The sequence below is a fragment of the Chlorocebus sabaeus genome, chromosome 16, assembly GCF_047675955.1.
Source record: "Chlorocebus sabaeus isolate Y175 chromosome 16, mChlSab1.0.hap1, whole genome shotgun sequence".
Classification (NCBI taxonomy): Eukaryota; Metazoa; Chordata; class Mammalia; order Primates; family Cercopithecidae; genus Chlorocebus; species Chlorocebus sabaeus.
In genome coordinates, this window is record NC_132919.1 from 65,630,703 (window position 1) to 65,655,097 (window position 24,395).

Genomic DNA, 24,395 nt, shown 5'->3' on the forward strand with positions numbered 1-24,395 from the left:
ATGTGGAGTATCTGGAGCAATGTCTTACAATCCTTCCCCTCCTGCTGGATGCTAAGGACCTTAAGGACAGGAGCTATGTTTGCCTGCAATTTATTTGGCAGGCCCTGCAGGGCTGTGCAAATGATTCTATTTAATTTTTACTACTTGTGAGAAGGCACAGAGGGCTTTGAGAGGGCACAGAGGGCCTCTTATAATAGGTAGATACACACGTTAGCTGATACACTGGAAATTTTCCAGCAGGCATATCCTTCCAAGATGATAAATATTCCTCCTTGTTGGAGAAATTGAAGACATTTGTACTTGCAGTCTAGCTTACCTAGTAAAACAAGACAAATTAACCAGTGATATGGAGAAACACGTTTGCATTATTTTCCAACCTTGAAAATAATGTCAGATTATTGGACTGAGAGCCAGTGTCATTTTCTCGATCTGGTAATTATTTGGACAAAATCTCCTTGATTTCTAGGTTCAAATTCAAGATGCCAAAAAAAAAAAAGAAAAAAAAAAAAAAAAAGGATGGAAACTAGGCCAGGCATGGTGGCTCACCTCTGTAATCCCAGCAGTTTGGGAGGACAAGGCAGGTGGATCACCTGAGGTCAAGAGTTCGAGACCAGCCTGGACAACATGGCAAAACCCTGTCTCTACTAAAAATACAAAAATTAGCTGAGTGTGGTGGTGGGCATCTGTAATACCAGCGACTTGGGAGGTTGAGACAGGAGAATCGCTGGAACCTGGGAGGTGGAGTTTGCAGTGAGCCGAGATCACACCATTGCACTCCAGCCTGGGTGACAGAGTGAGACTGCATCTCAAAAACAAACAAAAACAAATAAGGAAACTGGGCTCAGGGATATGAAGGTACACAGGTGACGGGCAGATAGGGACAAAGAAGAGAACCTAATCCTCTGGACTCCCCAAGCCATTCTAATATTTGTTTTTGTACGTTAAGAACTTCTGCAAGTTAGTAGATCAGAACTCAACTAGTTTCCTGTATTTCCTGATAACCTCTTTGACCCACCCATGATTTAGCTAACATCTGATTTGGTCAAGGAAGCAACTTGGTCCTCAGGTTCAGTGTGAGACTTCATGAAATTGACGTGAATTTTTTTTTTTTTTTTGACACAGGGTCTCACTCTGTTGCCCAGCCCGGAGTGCAGTGGCACAGTCTCGGCTCACTGCAACCTCCGCCTCCCGGGTTCAAGCAAGTCTCCCACCTCAGCCTCCTGAGTAGCTGGGATTACAGGCGCCCGCCACCACACCCGGCTAATTTTTGTATTTTTAGTAGAGATAGGGTTTCACCATATTGGCCAGGCTGGTCTGGAACTCCTGACCTTAGGTGATCCGCCCGCCTTGGCCTCCCAAAGTGCTTGGATTACAGGCATGAGCCACCCTGCCTGGCTGGCGTTAATTTTTTCTTCTGTCCCTAGTTCATCTTCAGGTCACTGTCTGATTTTATTAGTTCTCAAATTTAAATCACTATGCATGCTCAGCTCTTCTAGTTATTTCCCTTCTTTTCTCATGCTGGGGGGAGAAAAAAACCCGATTTATTCTAATTAACTGTGAGAAATGAAAGAGAACAAATCCTATCATTCCCTATTGTCTTGCGCAAATATGAAGAGAGATATGATAGTGGGGTAAATAAAAACAAAAGGAAATCCATTCGGCAGAATCTTTCTCCTCCCAGGGTGCTTGAAGTTAGATATTCTGAGATTTCAGTGGAGGAATGGTATGGTGGAAACATCGAGGTTCAACAAGGCTGAAATTTAGGTCATATTTTATTCAGATTCTACCATGTATAGTGTCTAAAATGAAACAACGCTGGGGAATGAAAAGGTTGTCAAAGATACAAGTTGCCTTTATTAAAGACAAATATTCAAAAAAAAAATCACAATTCGCTTTCAAATCTGAAGAAAATACTGAGTTTTCCAGGCTACACATAAATAAAACTGCCAACGATGACAATTCCAGCAACTAGGAAAACAAGTACGCCTACAAAGAAAAGTGAGAAAATTCATGGAGAATTTGAACTCAGAACCAACTCCTCGGAGCTGATCTTTTCTGGGGGGGAAGCCAGGTAACGCGCCGGGTGCTCTCAACGGCAAGGCCATGTTTAAGAGAGTCTGGAGGCCAGGCGCGGTGGCCCACGCCTATAATCCCAGCACTTTGGGAGGCCGAGGCGGGCGGATCACGAGGTCAGGAAATCGAGACCATCCTGGCTAACACGGTGAAACCCCGTCTCCACTAAAAAATACAAAGAACTAGCCGGGCGTGGTGGCGGGCGCCTGTGGTCCCAGCTACTCGGGAGGCTGAGGCAGGAGAATAGCGTGAACCTGGGAGGCGGAGCTTGCAGTGAGCCGAGATCGCGCCACTGCACTCCAGCCTGGGCAACAGAGCGAGACTCCGTCTCAAAAAAAAAAAACAAAAAAAAAGAGAGTCTGGAAGCACAGAGCAAGATAGACATTCGAGGGCGAACAACTGCTGGCAAAGGGATAAGTGATCCGAAGCATTAAAGCCCTTGCGACAAATTCCGGCGCGAACGGCCAGGGGACATGAGACTTGCAGGAGCAGCCCTCGAGCGAGCCGCAGGCGGACGCGCACGCTGGAAACGGAGTCACCTGCCGCGGCCCCGCAGCTCCGGCCAAAATGGCGCCGCCGCTATGCCCGCCCCGCGCGCGCGCCCTGTGGAGCGAGGACTCCGGGGACGCGGTCGGGGACGCGCGCGTCCTCACCGCGGCTGCACGCCTGCGCGAGGGCGGGCGGCGGGGGCGCGCGCACGGCGGGGGCGGGCTTTGCCGAACGCAGAGCTGCAGCCACCTAGCCGGACGTGTCGGCGAAGATGGCGGGCCGGGTGAGTGCCGGTCTGGGAGCCCAGGCTCGAGGCAGGGGCCCCGGGCTCGCGGGCACTCTGGGGTCCAGGAGGCCCCAGGGGAGTGGGAGTGAATCCGAGCAATGGGGCACGAGGCCAGAGCGGGACTCGAGGGTAGCAGGGGAGCGGTGGCAGAGGATTAGCCCTCCTCAACAACTCCACCCCCCTCGAGGGGAGATGACCCCCTCGTTACCCGCGTCTGCTGCGCCTCCGGTCGTCCTCTCCCATTCCTTGGGGCTTGTTTCCCTCGTGCTCCACACAGCTGCAGGGTCGCGGTCGCCGAAGCCCCTTCTGACTGGCTCTGGGGGTCTTTCCGCACCCCCTTGCGAGGGCTTATTAGGGGGCGCCGGAGTAACTGCCGGGAGCACGTCTGCTGCATTCGGGGCGAGCGGTGTAGGAAGGATCATCAGGAACCCACGTCTGGCTCTTCACAAATTAAAGGTCGTTGGGAAAGAGGAGGGGGTGCCAATGACTTTTGGTGTTAGAGCCCTGCCATCTGGGGGACCTGTCAACTGTCGGGTCAGGCGGGAATTTGCTTTAGCTTGAAGTGAGGATGGATTTGGGCTGTCACGTTTTGTTTTTATGGATGACAGTCGCTTTCAATGCAGCAGGATATGCTGTAGTTTCAGGGTTTTAAATTTACTTCCTCCTTTAGGCTTTAGGATTGCTGGGTAGGATGGATTTGGCGAGGAGAGATAGAGCTGGTTGAGTGCTGTATTGCAGTCTGCCTTGAGCTAAAAGCTCTCAAGGGATGAGTCCTGCCCAGAGATTACACTGGTTATAAACCTGAGGACATTAACTGCGTCACTGGGGGCGAAAGATGTGCTTGACTGATCTCTTTGTACCAGAATTTTTGAATAAGTTTGCATAGATTTATGCATATATGCAAAAGCCCTATCTAAAGGGACTTGTAGGTCATGAGATGCTAGAGTCAGAAGGGATCTTAAAGGTCATTTAGTTTGGCTTCTTTCTCTTCCTTTTCCCCATGGTCTCTCCTTTTAAGGCTAGTCCTTCTACCAATACTTCAGACCCTATCTGTATATTCATCTGCTCCTTCTTAATATAATCAAGCTTCTCTATCTTAAAACAAACCCTTCCCCCACCCCCACAGCTGTCACCTTTTCCCTTCCCACTTTACAGCAGGAAATTTGATGGAGTTGTCTATATTTATTGTCTTCCATTTGCTTACCACCTACTCACCCCTCAACCTACTGCAGTCTGATTCTGTCCCATCATCCCACTGAAACCTGTCCCTCAACTTAATAACTTTTCAATCCTTATTTGATGTCTCAGCAGCTTTTGACGTTGTTGACCATGGCCTCCTTGACGGAAAGCACTCTTTACATGTGTTCTTGGATGCCTAGCTCCTGGTTTGACTCAGACCTCTCTTTTGCGGACTCACCCTCCTCTACTTTGTTATTCATTGCTGGTATTCCTCAAAGGCCATCTTCTCTCAATTTTCTGCTCAGGCAATCTCTTCTAAGCCCATAGCTACAACTGTCTATATGGCAGTGATTCTCAATATTTTACCCCCAGTCCAGACCTGCCCTTGAAGTTTCAGGTTAATACGTCCAACAGCTTATTTAAAATCAAGGCCCCTGAAAGTCAGCTTTTTCAATTCCGAACCCAGGATCTTAGCCCACCTAACTTGTGCAGATGCTCCTCAACTTAACGATGGAGTTACCTTCTGATAAACCCATTGTAAGCTGAAAGTATCAGAAGTTGAAAATGCATTTAATACACCCCATCTACCGAATAACATAGCTTAGCCTATCCTACCTTCCTTACACATCCCCAGAACACTTACATTAGCCTACAGTAGGGCAAAATCATCTAACATAAACCTATATTATAAAATGTTGAATACCTCATGTCATTTATTGCTGTGCTGATAGTGAAAAACAGAATGGTTGTGTAGGTCCTCAAAGTACAGTTTCTGTTGAATGCCTATCACCTTTGCACTATTGTAAAGTTGAAAAATGTTAAGTGAAACCATTGTAAGTCAGGGACTGTCTGTACCTATTCAGTGAGATAGGAATATCTCACTGAATGATACCGTCATCCACCCAGTTATATAGGCTGGGAATCTGGGGGAGGGAGAGGGTAGGTAACCCTTTATATCTCTCCTCTGCCCTATACAGAGGTAAAATTTGGTAAAATTTGTCAGAGTTCTGCTCCTGCCCCCCATAAAGGTATTTAATTAGGGTCTAAAGACTCTGGTTTGGGAGAATGGTTGCTTTAAACTAGATCCAAATCACCCACTGGACTAGCTGGATTGGTCACATGGGTTCTGTCATTTTAACCTAAAAATCTCCTGTCTGTCCACCTTTCCACATCTTCATTTTTACCTCGTTTTCCCAGACTACCATCATTTCTGGTCTGGACTACTGCAGGAAGCTTCCAAGTAGTTGTTTTGTTTTGTTTTGTTGTTTTTTTGGTTTTATTTTTGGGACGGAGTTTCGCTCTTGTCACCCAGGCTGGAGTGCAATGGCGCGATCTCGGCTCACTGCAACTTCCATCTCCCAGGTTCAAGCCATTTTCCTACCTCAGCCTCCTGAGTAACTGGGATTACAGGTGCCCGCCACGACACCTGGCTAATTTTTGTGTTTTAGTAGAAATGAGGTTTTACCATGTTGGTCAGACTGGTCTCAAACTCCTGACCTCAGGTGATCCACCTGCCTCGGCCTCCCAGAGTGCTGGAATTACAGGCCTGAGCCACTGTGCCCGGCCTCCCAAGTAGTCTTCTTAGAGCATATGGCCCACCTCCGGTTCATTCTGGACACTGACATTGATTGTTCCTTCCCATGCCCATTACTACTTAAACCCTGCCTCAGCAGCATCCCATTACTTTTTAGAGAAAACCAAATCCTTAATGAGGCCTTCAAGACTCTTTGTGGTTCTGCTCCTGCTTCTTTCCACTCTCTCTCTCAACTCTCTGTCCTCAGGTTATATGATAAATGAGCCTTTCAATTCCTTCAGCTTGTAGTTTCTCTTACCGCAAAGTCTTCAAGTGGTGTTTCCTTTCTTTGTAACGTTCTTTGCCACAACCATTTACCTCCTATTCAGACATCATTTAGCTACTCAAGGGAGGCCTATTCTGACCCCACATTGTAAGTAAGGATCGTTTGTTATATACCCTTGAAGAACTGTATTCCTCTCCTTAGAGATTTTTGTTTTGTTACTTTGAGTGTATGTTGTTATTTGCTTCTACCACTTCACCTCAGTGAAAAGCAGAGAACATATAAGTTATTTAGTCATTATCAACTGCGCTTTGTGTACCTTCTGGGACTTAGGTACTCAATACATTTTTGTTGAAAATGAATCAATCTCTGAACACTCTGGTGGTAGATGGTATATTACCCTAAAGCTTGCCCATAATGTCATACAGCTATGTTACGTCTTTGTTATCTGGAGTTCCATGTAACTTTTACACGTAGTTACTATTTCTGCTGTTTAAAGCTATATGGAACGTGTAAACGCAATTCTTTTTCCATGTAATAGCTACTCGAGCTATTCATTTACTTGAATACAGGTTACATATCTCCTCAGATTTTCTATTTTACAAGTTAAACATCCCCCAATTCCTAGCATATTTCATATTCCAAACGCTTAATCATTCAGACTACCTTCCTCTGGAAGTAACCTAATGTTACTGTTTTGTCAACCTTTCTTCTAAAATGTGCCCAGAGTGGAACACAGTGATCAGAGAAGAATGTACTTGAGCTATTATTCTCTTGAGATGGACACTACCATTATTCATGCCAGATAAAATTGTATTAGTGTTTTTTCTACAGTAAATCACGTTCTTGGCTCATAACTGAGCTTGTAGTTAATGAAAACTCACGTTCTTTTAAAATCAGCTCCCTAGCTCCTTTCTAGGTTTGGAGCCATTTTATTGAACCTAAATCAAGACCTTATCCTTTTACAATTCATTTTTTTAGGTCATTGCCTGTCTGCTATTTGTTGAGGTAATCTGGATTCTTAGTTCTTTCATGTTAGGAAACATAATAGCTGTCTCTTTCAGTTTGGTTAGCTCTGTAGGTTTAATAATCGTGACTTCTGTTTCTACGTTTGAGTTATTGGTAAAGGATAGAATAAGACAGGGTCAGAAATAACCCTTGAGCATATGCTGCCAGTGACCTGTCTCTAGACTGATACCCATTAATACACGGGTACTGTTGCTTAAGTACAGATATATCTCATTTAATCCCAACAAAACAACCCTGCAAAGTAGGTAGTATTATCTTTGTTTTTTGCAGAGAGAGAGAGAGAGATTTAGTAACTTGCCAAGTTCACATAGCCAGCAAGAAGCAGGGTCAGGATTTGAACTCAGATCAGCCTGGTACTGTTACCTAGTTCACCAACTTAGTTGCAAGAATGTAATGAAGACTAAGTTTACCTCACCTAGAACTTTTTGGACATAATAATGTTCAGAAACTATCTTCTACCTTTTGGAAAATCTGAACAACTTTGGCCCATCTGATTGTCTATCATTTCTTCTGATAGCCTTTATTTTCTAGTAATTACTGAGTGATGTTTAGCAAATATAGTTCACCTTGTTGCAATACTTTTATTTGTGCATATTTATGGAGTACATGAAAAATTTTTTACATGTGTATAATGTGTAGTGATCAAGTCAGGGTACATGAGTCCAATATATTAAGTATAGTCATCTACTCAGCTGTCAAACATTGAATTTATTCCTCGTATCACTGGATTTTTTTTTTTTTTTTTTGAGATGGAGTCTCGCTCCATCGCCCAGACTGGAGTGCAGTGGCGTGATCTCGGCTCACTGCAACCTCTGCCTCCCGGGTTCAAGCGATTTTTTTGGTCCCATATGAATGACATTGGTATTTTGATAGGGATTTCATTGAATCTGTAGATTGCTTTGGCAATATGGTCATTTTAATGATATTAATTCTTTCCACAAGCATAGGATTTTTAAAATTTTCTTTCATTAGTGTTTTGTAGTTTTCCTTGTAGAGATCTTTCACTTCCTTAGTTAATGTATTCCTAGGTTTTTGGTAGCTATTGTAAATGGGATTGCCTTCTTAATTTCTTTCTTGGCTAGATCATTATTGGTGTATAGAAATGCTACTGATTTAAAGGTTTTCTAAACCTACAGATGTATAATCAGCAAAGACACAATTTGACTTGCTCTTGTCCAGTTTGGATGCCTTTCATTTCTTTCTCTTGTCTGATTGTTCTGGCTAGGATTTCCAGTACTGTGGTGAACAGGAGTGGTGAAAATGGGCATCCCTGCCTCATTCCGGCTTTTAGAAGAAAGATCTCACCTTTCCCCATTCAGTATGCGTTAGCTCCGGGTTTGTTATATATAGACTTTATTGTTTTGAGATGTATTCCTTCTATGCCTAATTTGTTGAGAGTTGTTTTAATCATGAAGGGATGTTGAATTTTATCAGATTTTGTTGTTGTTGTTGTTGTTGCAATACTCTTTTTTTTTTTATTTTTTTGAGACAGAGTCTTGCTCTGTTGCCCAGGCTGTAGTGCAGTGGCGTGATATCTCGACTCGCTGCAACCTCCACCCACTGGGTTCAAGCAATTCTCCTGCCTCAGTGTCCCTAGTAGCTGAGATTACAGGCCTGCACTACCACACCCGGCTAATTTTTTTATTTTTAGTAGAGACGGGGTTTCGCTATGTTGGCCAGGCTGGTCTCGAACTTCTGACCTCAAGTGATTTGCCTGCCTCGGCCTCCCACAGTGCTGGGATTACAGGCGTGAGGCACTGTGCCCGGCTGTTGCGATACTCTTAATGGATTTATATTTCCTTTTTGTGGGGGACAGTTTATTTTGAATTCTTGCACTTTTGATTTGGTTAATTTTGGTATTCTGACATCATCTTGTAAGTGGGATTTATATTCACTATGTAATTGAAGTTTTTTTTTGTTATATCACTGTTGCTATTGATAGCACTAGTAACTTGTATGTCTTGCTCTCTCCTTTCTCTGACCAGTGAAGCACCGTATATAGTATATCTGGGAAATTGGCTAAAGAATAAAATGTGTGATGTTACTCAGTGTACAGTTTATAGGTCATCAGAAGATACCACTACCTTCCCACTACTGGAAAAGAAAAAGAGAAAAGTTTTCCACAGTGCCTGAACTGTTTTGTATGCTTATCTTTTAAAATTGCCAGAAATCTCACTTACTGGAGATTCAGCAGTCCCTTTCTGAAAATATACATACTTTAATGCAAATAAAACCAGTGGATCTCTTTCTTCATAAGTCCTTAAACCCAGTCGAGGTAATCTGTTTTGTAGAGATGGGAGTAAGATCATGTGAAATAGGAACCAACGAGAGAGAACGTTCTTAGGAGTTGAAAGGGGTATGGAAAGATGTTAGAGGTAAAGTTTATTGAATCCAGTGTTTTGACTAGGGCAGGCCAGAATATTCAGTATCAGTATCAATATCAGAAGCTTTTGTAGCCTTTGTTTAGAAACCTAGTCATTTGTAACATTTTGTGGGTGAATGACATCGTTACCAAATAAACTTTCAGATGAAACTTTGGAACTCAGGCTGTAAATTGGGGATAGCTCATGTGCAGTACCGCAAATCAAAACAAATACTATAAAGTGTTTGGTAATCCATTTCCTAAATGAAAGTTTGACTCTCCAAAGTATATCAACTTTCTGCAGTCTTATATGCAGTAGTTATTGGTTTTGTATATCACTTTAGTGGGTATTTTCAAAAGTATCTTCAAATGCAATGAATTTTAGGAAACAAAGCAATTCTTTAAAGCATCATTAGATAAACCCAGAGAAATTTATGTATAGGATGATTCTTTTTTCAAGTATTTAAGTTAAGGTGCAGAAGTATAAGGTAAAGTATATTAACCATTGAAAATTCTAGAAGTGGCGGAAGAGTGAACCCTTGCAAATACCTGCATTGGGAAGTACGCTAAGAACTTGCTGTAATGCTTTTTAAAGCATCTGTCCTCTGACTGTGGTATTTTAAGTGAAAATTGCTCAGTGAGATACTCTTTCATATTTTAGTACTGATACCCTTAATATTGCACTGAGAGCTACCTACTGACTTCAGTTTCCTAGTGATTTAAACTTCTAATTTCCAACTTATTTTTTTATAGTGAAAACGAAATATTTCTTGTGTAGATGTAACCATTTCTGGAAGCCCTAAGTGTTTTTGTATGAGTATAATTCATACACACTTTAAGAGATTTCAGTCATGACAAAAAGTACAGTGAATAACGTATATCCATGTGATTACCACTGAGGTTTAAGAAATGTTAACGTATTATGATACCTGCTTCAGATATTTATCTTTTAAAAAATAGAACATTACAGCCAGGCGCGGTGGCTCACGCCTGTAATCGCAGCACTTTGGGAGACTGAGGCGGGTGGATCACTTGAAGCCAGGAGTTCAAGGTCAGCCTGGACAACATAGCAAAACCCCATCTCCACTAAAAATACAAAAATTAGCGGGCACGGTGGCACACGCCTGTAGTCTCAGCTACTCGGGAGGCTGAGGCACAAGAATCAGCTTGAACCCAAGAGGTGGAGGTTGCAGTGAGTTGAAATTGTGCCACTGCACTCCAGCCTGGGCAACAGAGCGAGACTGTTTGTTTGTTTGTTTGTTTGTTTGTTTGTTTAAAGACACTTTTAACCTACCAGTATTGATTTTTGACCTACATTTTTCCTCTTATATTTTATTAGGGCAGCCACAAAGAGCACTTCAATAAAATTCAGCTCAATAACTTTAGGAACCTGATCTCCTTTTCTTTGACTTTAAGCTGAAAGTGTTAATTTCTCACAACTTGTGCCTCGTAGATTTGAAACCAAATGAATTAGCATCAGCTGTTTATGAGTAATGCAGGGTATTTTGGTCTTTTGCTAAATTCAGAAAGAACTGCTAAAGTGCTGATAGATTTGCACTAGCCATATAGATCTTTGGTGGAGGAAGAAATGGGAAAATTATTAATTTCAGGTAAGAAATAAGTTAGTCATTTTTGAAATGCAAGATTCATGTCTTTTTAAAATCACCACATAATAAAGACTTTTAGGGCTGCATTGGTGGGTTTTTTAAAAAGTTGTAAAGTGTTTTCAGTGTTGTGTGCTGATAAACATTTTTGTAGTTGATTTGACAAGCAATGAAACTAGCAGTTATCACTAATTCTGAGTCTTCCAATGAACCTCTGTGTCAAATTTTTAAATTTAATTATCCTGCCTATTTTTCTCCTAGAGAATAATATTGATACAATTTTGTGGGATGATAGCAGACAGTTCCCATTGCTGAGAATAGAGCCTGGTATGGGGATATTATGATTCCTGAATGATTGAACAAGACATTTGTTTCTGAATATCTTAGTAAATTGTCACTTCTGACAATGTCTGTAGTTTGAATTTTGATATTCTCTGCCAAGCTATTGAATACTGTAAATAATGTTGTTTATTGTGTTATTTAAATCATTAGTATTATAGATCTAGCTTTAAACAGCTGCTGCACTGCAGTCCTTTTTCATAAATCTTTCAATAAATCTACTTATCAATCACCAAATTAACTTAAGTATAAGTTAAATGATGAGATGGATCAAGAGCGTTATTGAAATCTCATTTCCACACATTTCTTCTCTTCTTTTGTAGAAGGTAATGAAATGAACCCGTCAGTGTTCCTGTTTTATGAAGTTTATTTCTCTTAGTACAGTGATTGTGATAGTGGGTTCTGCAGACCAGCAAATTAGCATTATCTGAGAACTTGTTAGAAAAGCAAATTCTCAGTTCCCACTTCAGGTTGACTAATTTAGAAACCCTGGGGTAGGGCTTCGCATTCTCTATCAATAAATTCTCCAGGTGATTCTGATGTATGTTAAAGTTGAGAAGCATTCACTGAGTATTTTGAGCTCTCCAATTTAGTTCCTTATAAATTGTTGAAGATATTTTTTCCAGATTTCTTTCCAAATGTATACTCAACCTTGTTATTGATAGGTTTCAAGGTTATCGTCTTCTTCCCATTAATACCTTCATCTATATCCGATTTTCAAACTTTTAAGAAAGCATAGCTATTTTCGTGCAGTATAGTTAATTAGGTACCCTGACTGACCTTCCCAAATAAACAATTTAAAATTCTAGATAAATTTTTTTTGGAGGGGAGACAGAGTCTTGCTCTGTCACACAGGCCAGAGTGCAGTAGTGTGAACATGGCTGACTGCAACCTCGACCTGTTGGGCTCAAGCGATCTTCCCACCTCAGTCTCCCGAGTAGCTGGGGCCACGGGTGCACACCACCATGTCCAGCAAATTTTTTTTGTGTGTGTGGAGATGGGGTCTTGCCATGTTGCCCAGACTGGTCTCTAACTCCTGGGCTCGAGCAGTTCTTCCACCTGGGCCTCCCAAAGTGCTGGGATTACAGGTGTGAGCAGCTGTGCCTGGCAGATAAAATATTTTTTAAGTAAAAACCTTACATGCATGGAGATAGCTGGCTGAAAAGTAAGGAATAATCAGGCCAAAAAACTATGTGAAGGTGAGATATAAGCCAAGTACTTTTGCCTTGAGGACATTATTTGCAAATGGCTTTACTTGGAAAACCTAGTTAACTTGTGCTTGTGCCTCAAGAAGCCCAGAGAACAGAATATAAAAGTTGGTAGTTTTCTGGTAGAACGTCCTACCTCTAGGACCCCAAGGGGCTATACATCATAATAAATGAGAACTAGTAATAAACTTACCTTGTCTAAGGATCAGAAAGGAAAATTTCCTGCCTCAAACTTTTGTGGTGATGGGAAGGGTACAGAAATTCCCTGAGAAGTTTTACCCACAAGCTGACCTTCATGCAGGTTTGAATCCTGATTTTATATTACCTGGATGGTATGAAAATCTTAAGCCAGTAATTAAATATAAAAGTGGTACAAGAGTGACGATGCCTTAAAATGCCTAAGAATGTCTAAAAAGCAGCAAATACAAAGCTTCTTGGGAGAACCCATCTTGATCTTAGGATTTAGAAAATTCCTAAACATAAAGCTGTAAGAAATACGATCTCACATTCACAAAATGCAGAAAGAAATAAGATGCAATGAATGAGAGCAAGCAGAAACAATGAAGAGCAGAATCAGAACCTGCAAAGACTTCACATATTGCAATTAGCAGACACAAATTATAAATACATGTATTTAATATGCTTACAGAAAAAAAAAATTTTAAATAGGAATGAGGAGCAAGTATACAAAAATGATCAGTGTACAAATTTAATAACAGATTAGACATAGCTAAAGAAAGATTTAGTAAAGTGGATCTGAAAAAATTGCAGTATAGAGGCAAGAAAATGAAAAGTAATAAAAGAGTTAAGAGAATACGGAAGGTAGAGTAAGAAGGTTCAGTCTAGTCAGAATTCCAGGGCCAGGGGAGCAGGGGCATGGAAAAGAATGAAGCAAAGGCAGTATTTGAAGAGAGAATGACAGAGAACTGATGAAAAACAACCTACAAATTTAGGAAGCTAAAAAATCCTAGAAAGGATAAAAAGAAGAGAAATTCACACCTAAACATTTTTTAAAGAAACTACATAATACCACAGAGAGGTCTTAAAAGCTGTCAGAGAAAAAAGATATTACCTTCAACAGGTATTTGGGCTGTCAGCTAATTTCCTGTCTATAATAGTGAAAGCCATAAGACAGGGAATAATATTTTCCATATGCTTAGAGAAAATAATTGTCAACCAAGAATTGTATATCTTGTGAAGAATGGGGGCAAAATTAGACACTTTAAAACAGACAAATACTGAACGTTGTAACCGTCAGATCTTCCCTACTAGTGGAAATTCGGATCAATTTCCTGAAGGCTTAAAAAAAAAAGTGACCACTGATGTGAAGTCTGAGATTTAAGAAGGATTGAAGAGTAAAGATAATGATAAATTTGTGGATATATTGAAATAAATGTTGGCTTGGCTTTATAAAATGATGTATGTGGAGATTTTAAAAATAGAACTAAATAGGCTGGATGTGGTGGCTCATGCCTGTAATCCCAGCTCTTTGGGAGGCCGAGGCGGGTGGATCACCTGAGGTCATGAGTTTGAGATCAGCCTGACCAACATGGAAAAACGCCGTGTCTACTAAAAATAAAATAAGAAAAAAATTAGCCAGGCATGGTGGCGCATGCCTGTGATCCCAGCTACTTGGGAGTCTCAGGCGGGAGAATCGCTTGAACCTGGGAAGCAGAGGTTGCGGTGAGCTGAGATCATGCCTTTGCACTCCAGCCTGGGCAACAAGAGCGAAATTCCATCTCAAAAAAAAAAAAAAAAACCTAAATATTTGATAACAATGGCATCTAAATCAAAAGACTGGTTAAAGTGTTTTATGATCTTTATACTGTTGAAGAGAAAGGTAAAGCTATTCAATTAACTTTAGATTTTGATAAGTGTGTGTATTAGTATTTTCAGAGTAACTACTAAAATAATATAAATATTAGGAATAATTTATAGCAGAAAAACAATTTTTAAAAGGCAAGGAAGAAGTGAAAAACATAGAAAAGGTCAGATAAAGAGGAAGCAAAAATAAAGTGTAAAAATCAAATCAAATATATGGTGGACTAAATACTTCATTCAGACAAAGAATGTCAGATTGGATTATTTAAAAACAAGCAGGCCGGGTGCAGTGGCTCATGCCTGTAAACCCAGCACTTTGAGAGCCTGAGACGGGTGGATCACTTGAGATCAGGAGTTCGAGACCAGCCTGGCCAACGTGGTGAAACCCTGCCTCTGCTAAGAATACAAAAATTAACTGGGTGTTGTGGTGCTCACCTGTAATGCCAGCTACTTGGGAAGCTGAGGCAGGAGAATCACTTGAACCCAGGATGCGGAGGTTGCAGTAAGCCAAGATCATGCCACTGTACTCCAGCCTGGGCAACAGAGTGAGATTCCGTCTCAAAAAGTAAATAAATAAAAGCAAGCAAAAAAACTTACTGAAACAACATAAAATCCAGCTATAATTTTCAAGAGAGAGAGAGCTAATACATATGAATGTAGAAAGATAGAAAGCAAAAGGATGGAAAAAGTCTATCAGGCAAATTCTAACCAAAAGGGAGGTAAACTAGCTATATTAGCATGAGACAATATGATCTTTCAAACAAGAGATAGCTAGAGATAGGTCCCTCGACAATGAGAAAAGGTTTATTTATCCATAAAGGTAAAAACAATTCCAAACTTGTGTGAACCTAATAATTGCCTCAATGTACAAAGAACAAAATGACATAATTGTAAGATGAAATAGACAAATCTACCATGGTGAGGAGTTTCAAAACTCTGTCAGTAATTGAAAAATTAAAAAGACAAAATGGTTACAGCTGAAAATTAAATTAAAAATTCAGTTTCTTGGTTGCAATAGCCACTTTTAAAGTGCTTACTAGTGACATGTGATAATGGCTGCTATATGGCTGCTGTATTGGACAGCACAGAAAGTACTTTTGCACTGCATTAATTTAGAAGACTTAATATAATTAACAATGTTAATAATTGAGGAGTATTGAACACCCCATCCAAGGTGCTGATATCTTTATAATATCTGATCATAATGTAGGCAAGGTGGAAATTAATGACAAGAAAAGGCAGAAACATTGGAGACAGGTAAAGATTTTTTTTTTTTTTTTTTTTTTTTTTTTTTTTGGAGACGGAGTCTCGCTCTGTCGCCCAGGCTGGAGTGCAGTGGCCGGATCTCAGCTCACTGCAAGCTCCGCCTTCCGGGTTTACGCCATTCTCCTGCCTCAGCCTCCCAAGTAGCTGGGACTACAGGCGCCCGCCACCTTGCCCGGCTAGTTTTTTTGTATTTTTTAGTAGAGACGGGGTTTCACTGGGTTAGCCAGGATGGTCTTGATCTCCTGACCTCGTGATCTGCCCGTCTTGGCCTCCCAAAGTGCTGGGATTACAGGCTTGAGCCACCGCGCCCGGCCAAGATTTCTTAAACAGAATACAAAAAGCGCTAGATACAAAGGAAAAAAATTGATTAATTGGATTTCATCAAAAGACACCATCTTAGTCTGCTCAGGCTGCCATAACACAATGCTGTAGACTTGGTGGCTTAAACAAGAGAAATGTATTTTCTCACAGTTCTGGAAACTGGAAGTTTGAGACCAGGGTGCCAGTATGACTGTGTTTTGGTGACCACTGTCTTTGTGGCTTGCACACAGGCTTCTTGCCGTGTGTCTGTGCGGCAGATAGACAGCAAGATCTCACCATCTGTCTTCCTTTTCTTATAAAGCCACAGTCCTGTCAGATTAGGGCCCTTCACTTATGACCTAATTTAACCTCAATTATCTCCTAAAGTCCCTGTCTCCAAAATAGTTGGGGTGGGGGAAGCGCCTCAACTAATAAATTTTGGTGGGGGCAGTGGGGAGTGCACATTTCACTCCATAGTAGATGCCACTGAGGAGAAAGAAGAGAGTGGGAGAAGGTATTTGAAATACATATATTTGACAGCCGGGAGCGGTGGCTCACGCCTGTAATCCCAGCACTTTGGGAGGCCGAGGTAGGCAGATCATGAGGTTAGGAGATCCAGACCATCCTGGCTAACACGGTGAAACCCTGTCTCTACTAAAAATACAAAAAATTAGCCAGGTGTGGTGTCAGGCGCCTGTAGTCCCAGCTACTCAGGAGGTTGAGGCAGGAGAATGGCGTGAACCCGGGAGGCGGAGCTTGCAGTGAGCTGAGATCGCGCCACTGCACTCCAGCCTGGGCGACAGAGCAAGATTCTCTCTCAAAAAAGAAAAAAGAAATACATGTATTTGACAAGGACTTGTACCTGGAATATATAAAGAACTACAAATCAAGAATAAAAAGAAAGGACAGAAAGCCAATGGAAAAATGAACAAAGGATTCAAAGAGGCATTTCACAAAGAACTTACCTGTAACATATGTTAAATGCTCAACCTCGTTAGTCATCAGATAAACACAAGTTAAAACCTCAGGGAGATGTTACTCCACACCCACCAGAAAGTTAAATTAAGAACACATTGTCATGACAATTCTGGGTTTGATTTTGTTTTGTTTTGTTTTGTTGAGATGGAGTCTTGCTCTGTTGCCCAGGCTGGAGTGTAGTAGTGCGATCCTGGCTCACTGCAACCTCTGCCTTCTGGGTTCAAGTGATTCTCCTGCCTCAGCCTCCCGAATAGGTGGGATTATGGGCACCTGCCACCACGCCCAGCTAATTTTTGTATTTTAGTAGAGATGGGGTTTTGCCATGTTGGCCAGGCTGGTCTCGAACTCCTGATCTCAAGCGATCCACCTGCCTCGGCCTCCCAAAGTGCTGGGATTACAGGTGTAAGCCTCCGCGCCTGGCCTGTCATGGCAATTCTAAGTGGTGATGAGGATGTGCAGCAGCTGGAGCTGATGAAAATACATGAGCACAACCTCTTTGGAAAACTAAAAGAATTCCCTAAAACTGAGAGTAGGCAGTTTTAGGGAATTCTAAAACTGCCGTGACCCAGCACTTATACTCCTGGGGGTGGGAGGAGTGAATATATTTCTATTCATGATTTCCACCTCTGATGACAGAAATTAAGCTAGTGGGTATCTGCGGTTGAGTAGAAGGATAATGACTAGGAGCGGGCAGTATGGGATGCTGGTAATGTCCTCTTCACCTAACTGTTGGTTACCCTGGGTGTGTTCACTTTGTAGAAATTCATTGAGCCAAACACATACAATGTATGCACTTTTCTGTATATATGTTTTTCTTCAATAAAAACTTGATTTAAATAATGTTCTTTTTCTTAAACTAGGTAGCAGGTTTATGGTGTTTTATGTGTTACCTATATTTTATACATATTTTATTCCTGTTCAGTGTTCAAAAAAATATAAAAAGTGGTAACTGCTTTGTTGTTAATTTGAGCATCTCCTGCACCTAGCACAGTGCCTGGGACATTATAAATATTTATCAAATATTTGTTCTATGGAACGGAAGTAGGCTAGTAGTAATTTCTTTTTGCTTTCTAACAGCTGATTTTTGACTCAATTATTTGTAAATATGATTTCTACTCAGTTATTTCTAAATAATATGTAAATACTGTGTTTATATTTATTAGCAAGCTGAATTTGTTAAATGAGAAATCTCTCAATATTAAGGACACATCATAAATTATTAGCATGCTGTGTTATAGTGACTAAAAGTAGCATCAACAATTTAGATAAGTATAGTGTGGCTCTATGGATGTAAGTCAATACATCATGCAGCATTGAAGATGTGCAATTTAGTAGACCTTCTAATATTCTCGGGTGTCTCACTGTTTCTTTTTTCTTTTTCTTTTTTTTTTTTTGAGATGGGTATCACTTTGTCACCCAGTCTGGAGTGCAGTGGCGTGATCAGGGCTCACTGTAGCCTTGACCTCCTGGGCTGGAACCTCTCACCTCAGCCCCCTTAATAACTGGGATTATTGGTTTGTGCCACCAAGCCAGGCTAATTTTCTTTTCTTTTCTTTCTTTTTTGTAGAGTTTGGGTCTCACTATGTTGCCCAGGCTGGTCTTGAACTCCTGGCCTCAAACGATTCTCCCTCCTTGGCCTCCCAAAGTGTTGAGATTATAGTTTTGAGCCACTGCACCCAGCCTTACTGTTTTCTTCAGTTGTTTCTGAACAACTGGAATCTCGCTATCTTTTTCCATTAAATCCCGTGTTCATTCCTCTGTACCATGCTGCTGCTTGCCCGTTTTTGCATTTCTCCTTTCTGCTTTCCTGAACATCCTGAGTCGTACTGGGCTGGCTTTCCCTTGTTGGGACAGGGGAGAGGCTCTAGGCCTTGGATCCTTGTTCTGATTCCTTCTCCAAAGAGTTTTCCCTTTTTCTTCCCCTTTCAAAACAACATAAGTGCAAAAGCTTTGTCAGGATGTCAGGAATTAAAAAAACTTCAGAGGCCGGGCGCGGTGGCTCAAGTCTGTAATCCCAGCACTTTGGGAGGCCAAGACGGGAGGATCACGAGGTCAGGAGATCGAGACCATCCTGGCTAACATGGTGAAACCCCGTCTCTACTGAAAAAAAATACAAAAAACTAGCTGGGCGAGGTGGCGGGCGCCTGTAGTCCCAGCTACTCGGGAGGCTGAGGCAGGAGAATGGTGTAAACCCAGGAGGCGGAGCTTGCAGTGAGCTGAGATCCGGCCACTGCACTCCAGCCCGGGATACAGAGCAAGACTCCGTCTCAAAAAAAAAAAAAAAAAAAAAAGAAATTAAGTGATATTTTACAGTTTTGAAAACACCTTCACAGATCTTTTCTTATTAGATTCTCAGAGCAACCTTATGAGTTGGCATTGTCAAAATTCAGTTCAACAAACAAAATCCAACTAACAGAAAAATTCACAGCTAACATCATATTTAATGGTTGAAGACTGAAAACTTTCCCCTTTAAGATCAGAACAAGACAAAGATGCTCTCGCCACTCCTATTCAACACTCTATTGGTGGTTCTAGGTGGGGCAGTTAGGCAGGAAAAAGAAAAGACATTTATATCAGAAAGAAATAAAACTATATTTACAGATGACATGATCTTATATGTAGAAAAATCCTACAGAATTTACCAAAAACAAAATTGGAACTAATAAATGAATTCAGCAAAGTTGCAAGATACAAGATTATTATCTAAAAATCAGTTGCATTCCTATATGCTAGCTGTGGATAATCTGAAAATGAAATAGAAAAAAATCTATTTATAATAACATCAGAAAGAATAAAATACTCATGAATAAAGTTAACCAAAGAAGTGTAAGGTTTGTACACTAAAAAACAGAAAACATGTTGAAGGAAAGTAGAGAGCTAAATAAATTGAAAGACGTCCTGTGTTCATGGCTTGGAAGACTTAATATTGTTAAGATGGCAGTGCTACCCAGATTTATCTACAAATTTAATGCAGTCCCTGTCACAGTTCAACTGCCTTTTTCCCGGAAATAGACAACCTGATCTTATAATTCATATGGAATTGTAGAGCCATATTTGCCACAACAATCTTGAAAAAAAGAGAACAAAATTGTAGGACTCAAACTTCCTGATTTCAAAACTTACTGCAAAACTACAGTAATCCAGATGGCATGTCACTGGCATGAGGAGAGTCATGTAAACCAATGGAATACAATTTAGAGTCCAGAAATAAACCCATACATTTATGGTCAGTTGATTTTGACCAGGGTGCCAAGATCATTAACTGGGGAAAGAATAATCTTTTCAACAAATGTTGCTGGGGCAACTGGATATCTACATGTAAAAAAATGAATTTGGATCCCTGCCTCACATCACATACAAAAATTAACTCAGAATGGGTTAAAGACCTAAACCTGTTAAGTTCTTAGAAGGAAACATAGGTGAAAATCTGTATGACCTTGGATTAAATGGTGATTTTTGAAGATATAAAACAAAAACACAAGCAGTGAAAGAAAAACGTAGATAAACTGGACTTCGTTAAAAACTTTCATGCATCAAAGGACACTGTAGAATGAAGACAACTCACAGAATGGGGGAAAATATTTGCAAATTATATCTCTGATAAGTATACATATTTTATATATATTGTTTATATCCTGAATATGCAAAGAACCCTTTCACCTCAACAGAGATAAGACAATGCAATTTAAAAATGGGCAAAGCATTTGAATAGAATAGAGATTTCTCCAGAGAAGATGTACAAATGACTTAGAAGCACATGACAAGATCTTCAACATCATAGTCTGTAGGGAATTACAAATCAAAACCACAGTGAGAGATAACACTTTACATCCTCTAGGATGGTCATACTATTTTTTTTTTTTTAAGACAGTAACACGTTTTGGTAAGGAAGTAGAGAAACTAGAGCCTTCATTGCTGATGGAAATGTAAAATGATGCAGTTACTGCACAAAAGTTTTGCAGTTCCTCAAAAAAACTAAACATAGAATGACTCAGCAATTCTACTCCTGGGTATAGACCCAAGAGAATTGAAAACATATGTTCATACATTAACTTGTACATACATTAACAAGTGGCATTATTTATTCATAGTTGCCAAAAAGTGAAAGCAACCCAAATGTCCATCAGCGGATGAAATGATAAATAAAATGTGGCACATCCATACAATGAAATCTTATCCAGCCATAAAAAGGAATGCAGAAGCCAGGTGCAGTAGCTCTCAAGCATAATCCTATTGCTTTAGGAGGTCACAATGGGAGGATTGCTTAAGGCCAGGAGTTCAAGACCGGCCTGGGCAACATAGACCCAGTCTCTACAAAATAAATAAATAAAAATAATGAAATAACTATCACATGCTACAACATGAACCTTGAAAACATTATGCTAAGTGAAAATCCAGTCACAAAGATGACAAATTGTGTGATTTTGCTTACATGAAATGTCCACAATAAGCAAATTCATAGAGACAAAGTAGATTAGTGGTTGAGAAGGAATGGAAGAAGGGATGAATTGAGACTAACTGCAAGTAGGGACAGAGTTTCTTTTTGGGGTGATGGGACTGTTCTGGAATTAGATAGTGGTTATGGTTGTACAACATAGTGAATATACTAAAAACCATTCAAAGGCTGAGTGCAGTGGCTCATGCCTGTAATCCCAACACTTTGGGAGACCCAGGTGGGAAGATTGCTTGAGGCCAGGAGGTCAAGACCAGCCTGGGCAACACAGCAAGACCCTGTTTCAAAAAAAAAAAAAAAAATTTAATTACCTGAGTATGGTGGTGTGTGTCTGTAGTCCCAGCTACTTTGGAGGCTGAGGTGGGAAGATCACTTGAGCCTAGGAATTCGAGGTTACAGTGAGCTGATATTGTGCCACTGGGCTCCAGCCTGAGTGATAGAGCATGACCCTGTCTCTCAAAACAAAACCCTCCAAAAAACAAAAACCACCCAAGTATACGTTTTAAATGATTAATTTTATATTATATGAAATATATCAGCCGGGCGCAGTGGCTCACGCCTGTAATCCCAGCACTTTGGGAGGCCGAGGTGGGTGGATCATGAGGTCAGGAGATTGAGACCATCCTGGCTAACATGGTGAAACCCCGTCTCTACTAAAAATACAAAAAATTAGCCAGGGCGTGGTGGCACATGCCTGTAGTCTCAGCTACTTGGGAGGTTGATGCAGGAGAATTGTTTGAATCTGGGAGGCAGAGGTTACTGTAAGCCGAGATCGCGCCACTGCACTCCAGCCTGGGCAACAGAGCGAGACTCTGTCTTTAAAAAAATATATATATATATATGTGTGTGTGTGTGTGTGTGTCAAAAATGGCAGTAAGAACTCCATTAACATTTATTGTATAATCCCTCAGTGGTGCAGGAGAATCAGAGCTTAGAATCTTGTGAGGAAGGTATGGTACTTAGTCTAATGTAAGGCAGCTTGTAATAAGTAGTACAAAGACAGCTGAAAAAGCACAAAGGAGATATTCAATCTTACTAGGAACCAGGGAGTTTCATAAACTTGGCTTTGCAAGGTGGGAAAGATTTTCACAGGTCGAAGGGGTTTGAAATAGGGAATTCAGTCAAAAGGAATAGTGTGAGTGAAGGAATGGAGTTTGGACTGTGAGGTACATGGGGTTGGGGTGGGGTGTTGAGGTAGATGACGCAGAAGAATAAAGATGTATCTTGCATAGGTGACTGTGAGTAGCATACTTAGGAGTTTGGGCTTTATTACTTAGGAATCATGTTTTTAGTCTCAGGTCATGTCTGCTGGCGGAGGGAAGGCTGAGTTGGAGGAGAACAAAAGTTAGAACCAGGGACACCGATTATTACCATTGTAGTTTTTTAGGAGAGGTGATATAGCTGAACTAGGTTATGGTTGTGAGACTGGAAGGGAGGCACATCCGAGTGAGTACAGTAGACTTAGTAGACTCTTGGTTGTTTATGTGTGCATTCCGGGGATAGGCAGTGAAGGGAAGAATGACCCTGAAATCTTGAATTTAATGACTTGAAACGGTAATGATGAACAGAAGAGGAACACAGCAAGACAAACATGAAAAAGTGAATACTGAGGAGAAGGAGGTACCACTGTATTTCACATTTAGTCATTGGTGATTTTGAAGATAGCAATTACAGTAAAGTGGCTGCTGGAAAGGATTTCAGAGAATGTTTGAAGAAGATAGCCATAGGATGAGAACATGGAAGGCAAGGAAGGAGACTTGAGAGGTTTGGTAATAAAGAGAAGAAAGAAAAGGTTGCTAGTTGGAAGTGAGTTAAAAGAATTAGAGAATAGAATTAAAGTAGAATTATTGGGATTTTTACTTTTTTAGTGACCCGTGAGAGGCTTACTGGCAGTGTGCCAAGATTCAAGAGAGCAAAGATTGGGCAGGGTGGTAGTGATGGGATAGCCGGGCGTGGTAGCTTACGCCTGTAATTCCAGCATTTTGGGAGGCTGAGGTGGGCAGATCACTTGAGGTCAGGAATTCGAGACCAGCCTGGCCAACATGGTGAAACCCGGTCTCTATAAAAAATACAAAAATTAGCCGGGTGTGGTGGCAGTTGCTTGTAATCCCAGCTACTTGGGAGGCTGAGACAGGTGAATTGTTTGAACCTGGGAGGTAGAGTTTGCAGTGTGCCAAGATTGAGCCACTGCACTAACTCCATCGTGGGTGACAGAGTGAGACTCCATCTCACAAAAAAAAAAGACAGGAGAGGGAGCCTTCTACGTCTTTAAACATTTGAGATGCATGTCCTGAGATGCTTCTGTGAAGTTAAGAATATTAATTTTTTGATACGAATCTGACAAAACTAGACATCAAGATATGCCATATATGGTAATTAAAACAATGTAGTACTAGTACAGAAATCAGGTAGGTAATGAAGTAGAACAACCAACTAGAAATAGAAGCAGATATACCTGAAAACTTCACATACGAGATTTAAAATCAGTGTGGAAAGCTGGAAATCACCCATAGTTTCATTCTACAGTCAGTTGTTTTTCACGTTTTGGTGTGTTTTCATTTAGTTGGTTTGCTATACTTTTAAAAAAAATAATGCTGTAGGCTGAGCGTGGTGGCTAACACTTGTAGTCTCAGCACTTTCAGAGGCTGAAGCAGGTGGATCACATGAGGTCAGGAGTTCGGGACCAACCTGGCCAACTTGATGAAACCCCATCTCTACAAAAAATACAAAAATTAGCCTGGCGTGGTGGCGCTTGCCTGTAGTCTCAGCTGCTCGGGAGACTGAGGTGGGAAGATGACTTGAGCAAGGGAAGCAATGGTTGCATTGAGCTGAGATGGCGCCCCTGCACTCCAGCCTGGGTGATAGAGCCAGACCTTGCCTCACACACATACACCAAAAAAAAACTGTAAGGTAAAATTTCTATATACAATTCTGTGATATGAACCCTACGTCAGTGTGTTATGAGAATTTTGATCTTTATATGATATATATAATCAAGTGCAGGTATGTTGTAGTTTACAGAACCATTACTTTGAAACAGGACCTTTAGGGTGCTCCTAATTCATCACTGTTAAAATAATGCTGTAGGGAACAAATTATACATAAAAGTTTTCTATATTTGAAATGATTTTTGTGAGACAAACTTTATTTATTGTAAAAACAGTTCCAGCAGTTCAGAATTGTGAAGAGTGAAGGTGTTTCCTTCACATCTT

The 24,395-nt window shown here is 40.9% G+C and overlaps 1 protein-coding gene across 5 annotated transcripts in view; it reads left to right on the forward strand.

Moving 5' to 3' along the window:
- The first annotated feature begins 2,727 nt into the window (after positions 1–2,727).
- The window catches only part of NSF (N-ethylmaleimide sensitive factor, vesicle fusing ATPase), a 161,449-nt gene continuing 139,781 nt past the window's right edge, over positions 2,728–24,395 (forward strand). For 2 of the 5 annotated variants that reach the window (XM_008012236.3, XM_073005175.1), the window contains exon 1: positions 3,026–3,304. In XM_008012236.3, the coding sequence (XP_008010427.1) occupies positions 3,041–3,304 (264 nt within the window). In that variant the 5' untranslated portion in view covers positions 3,026–3,040. The other 3 variants (XM_008012238.3, XM_037993900.2, XM_037993899.2) reach the window with 3 other exon arrangements.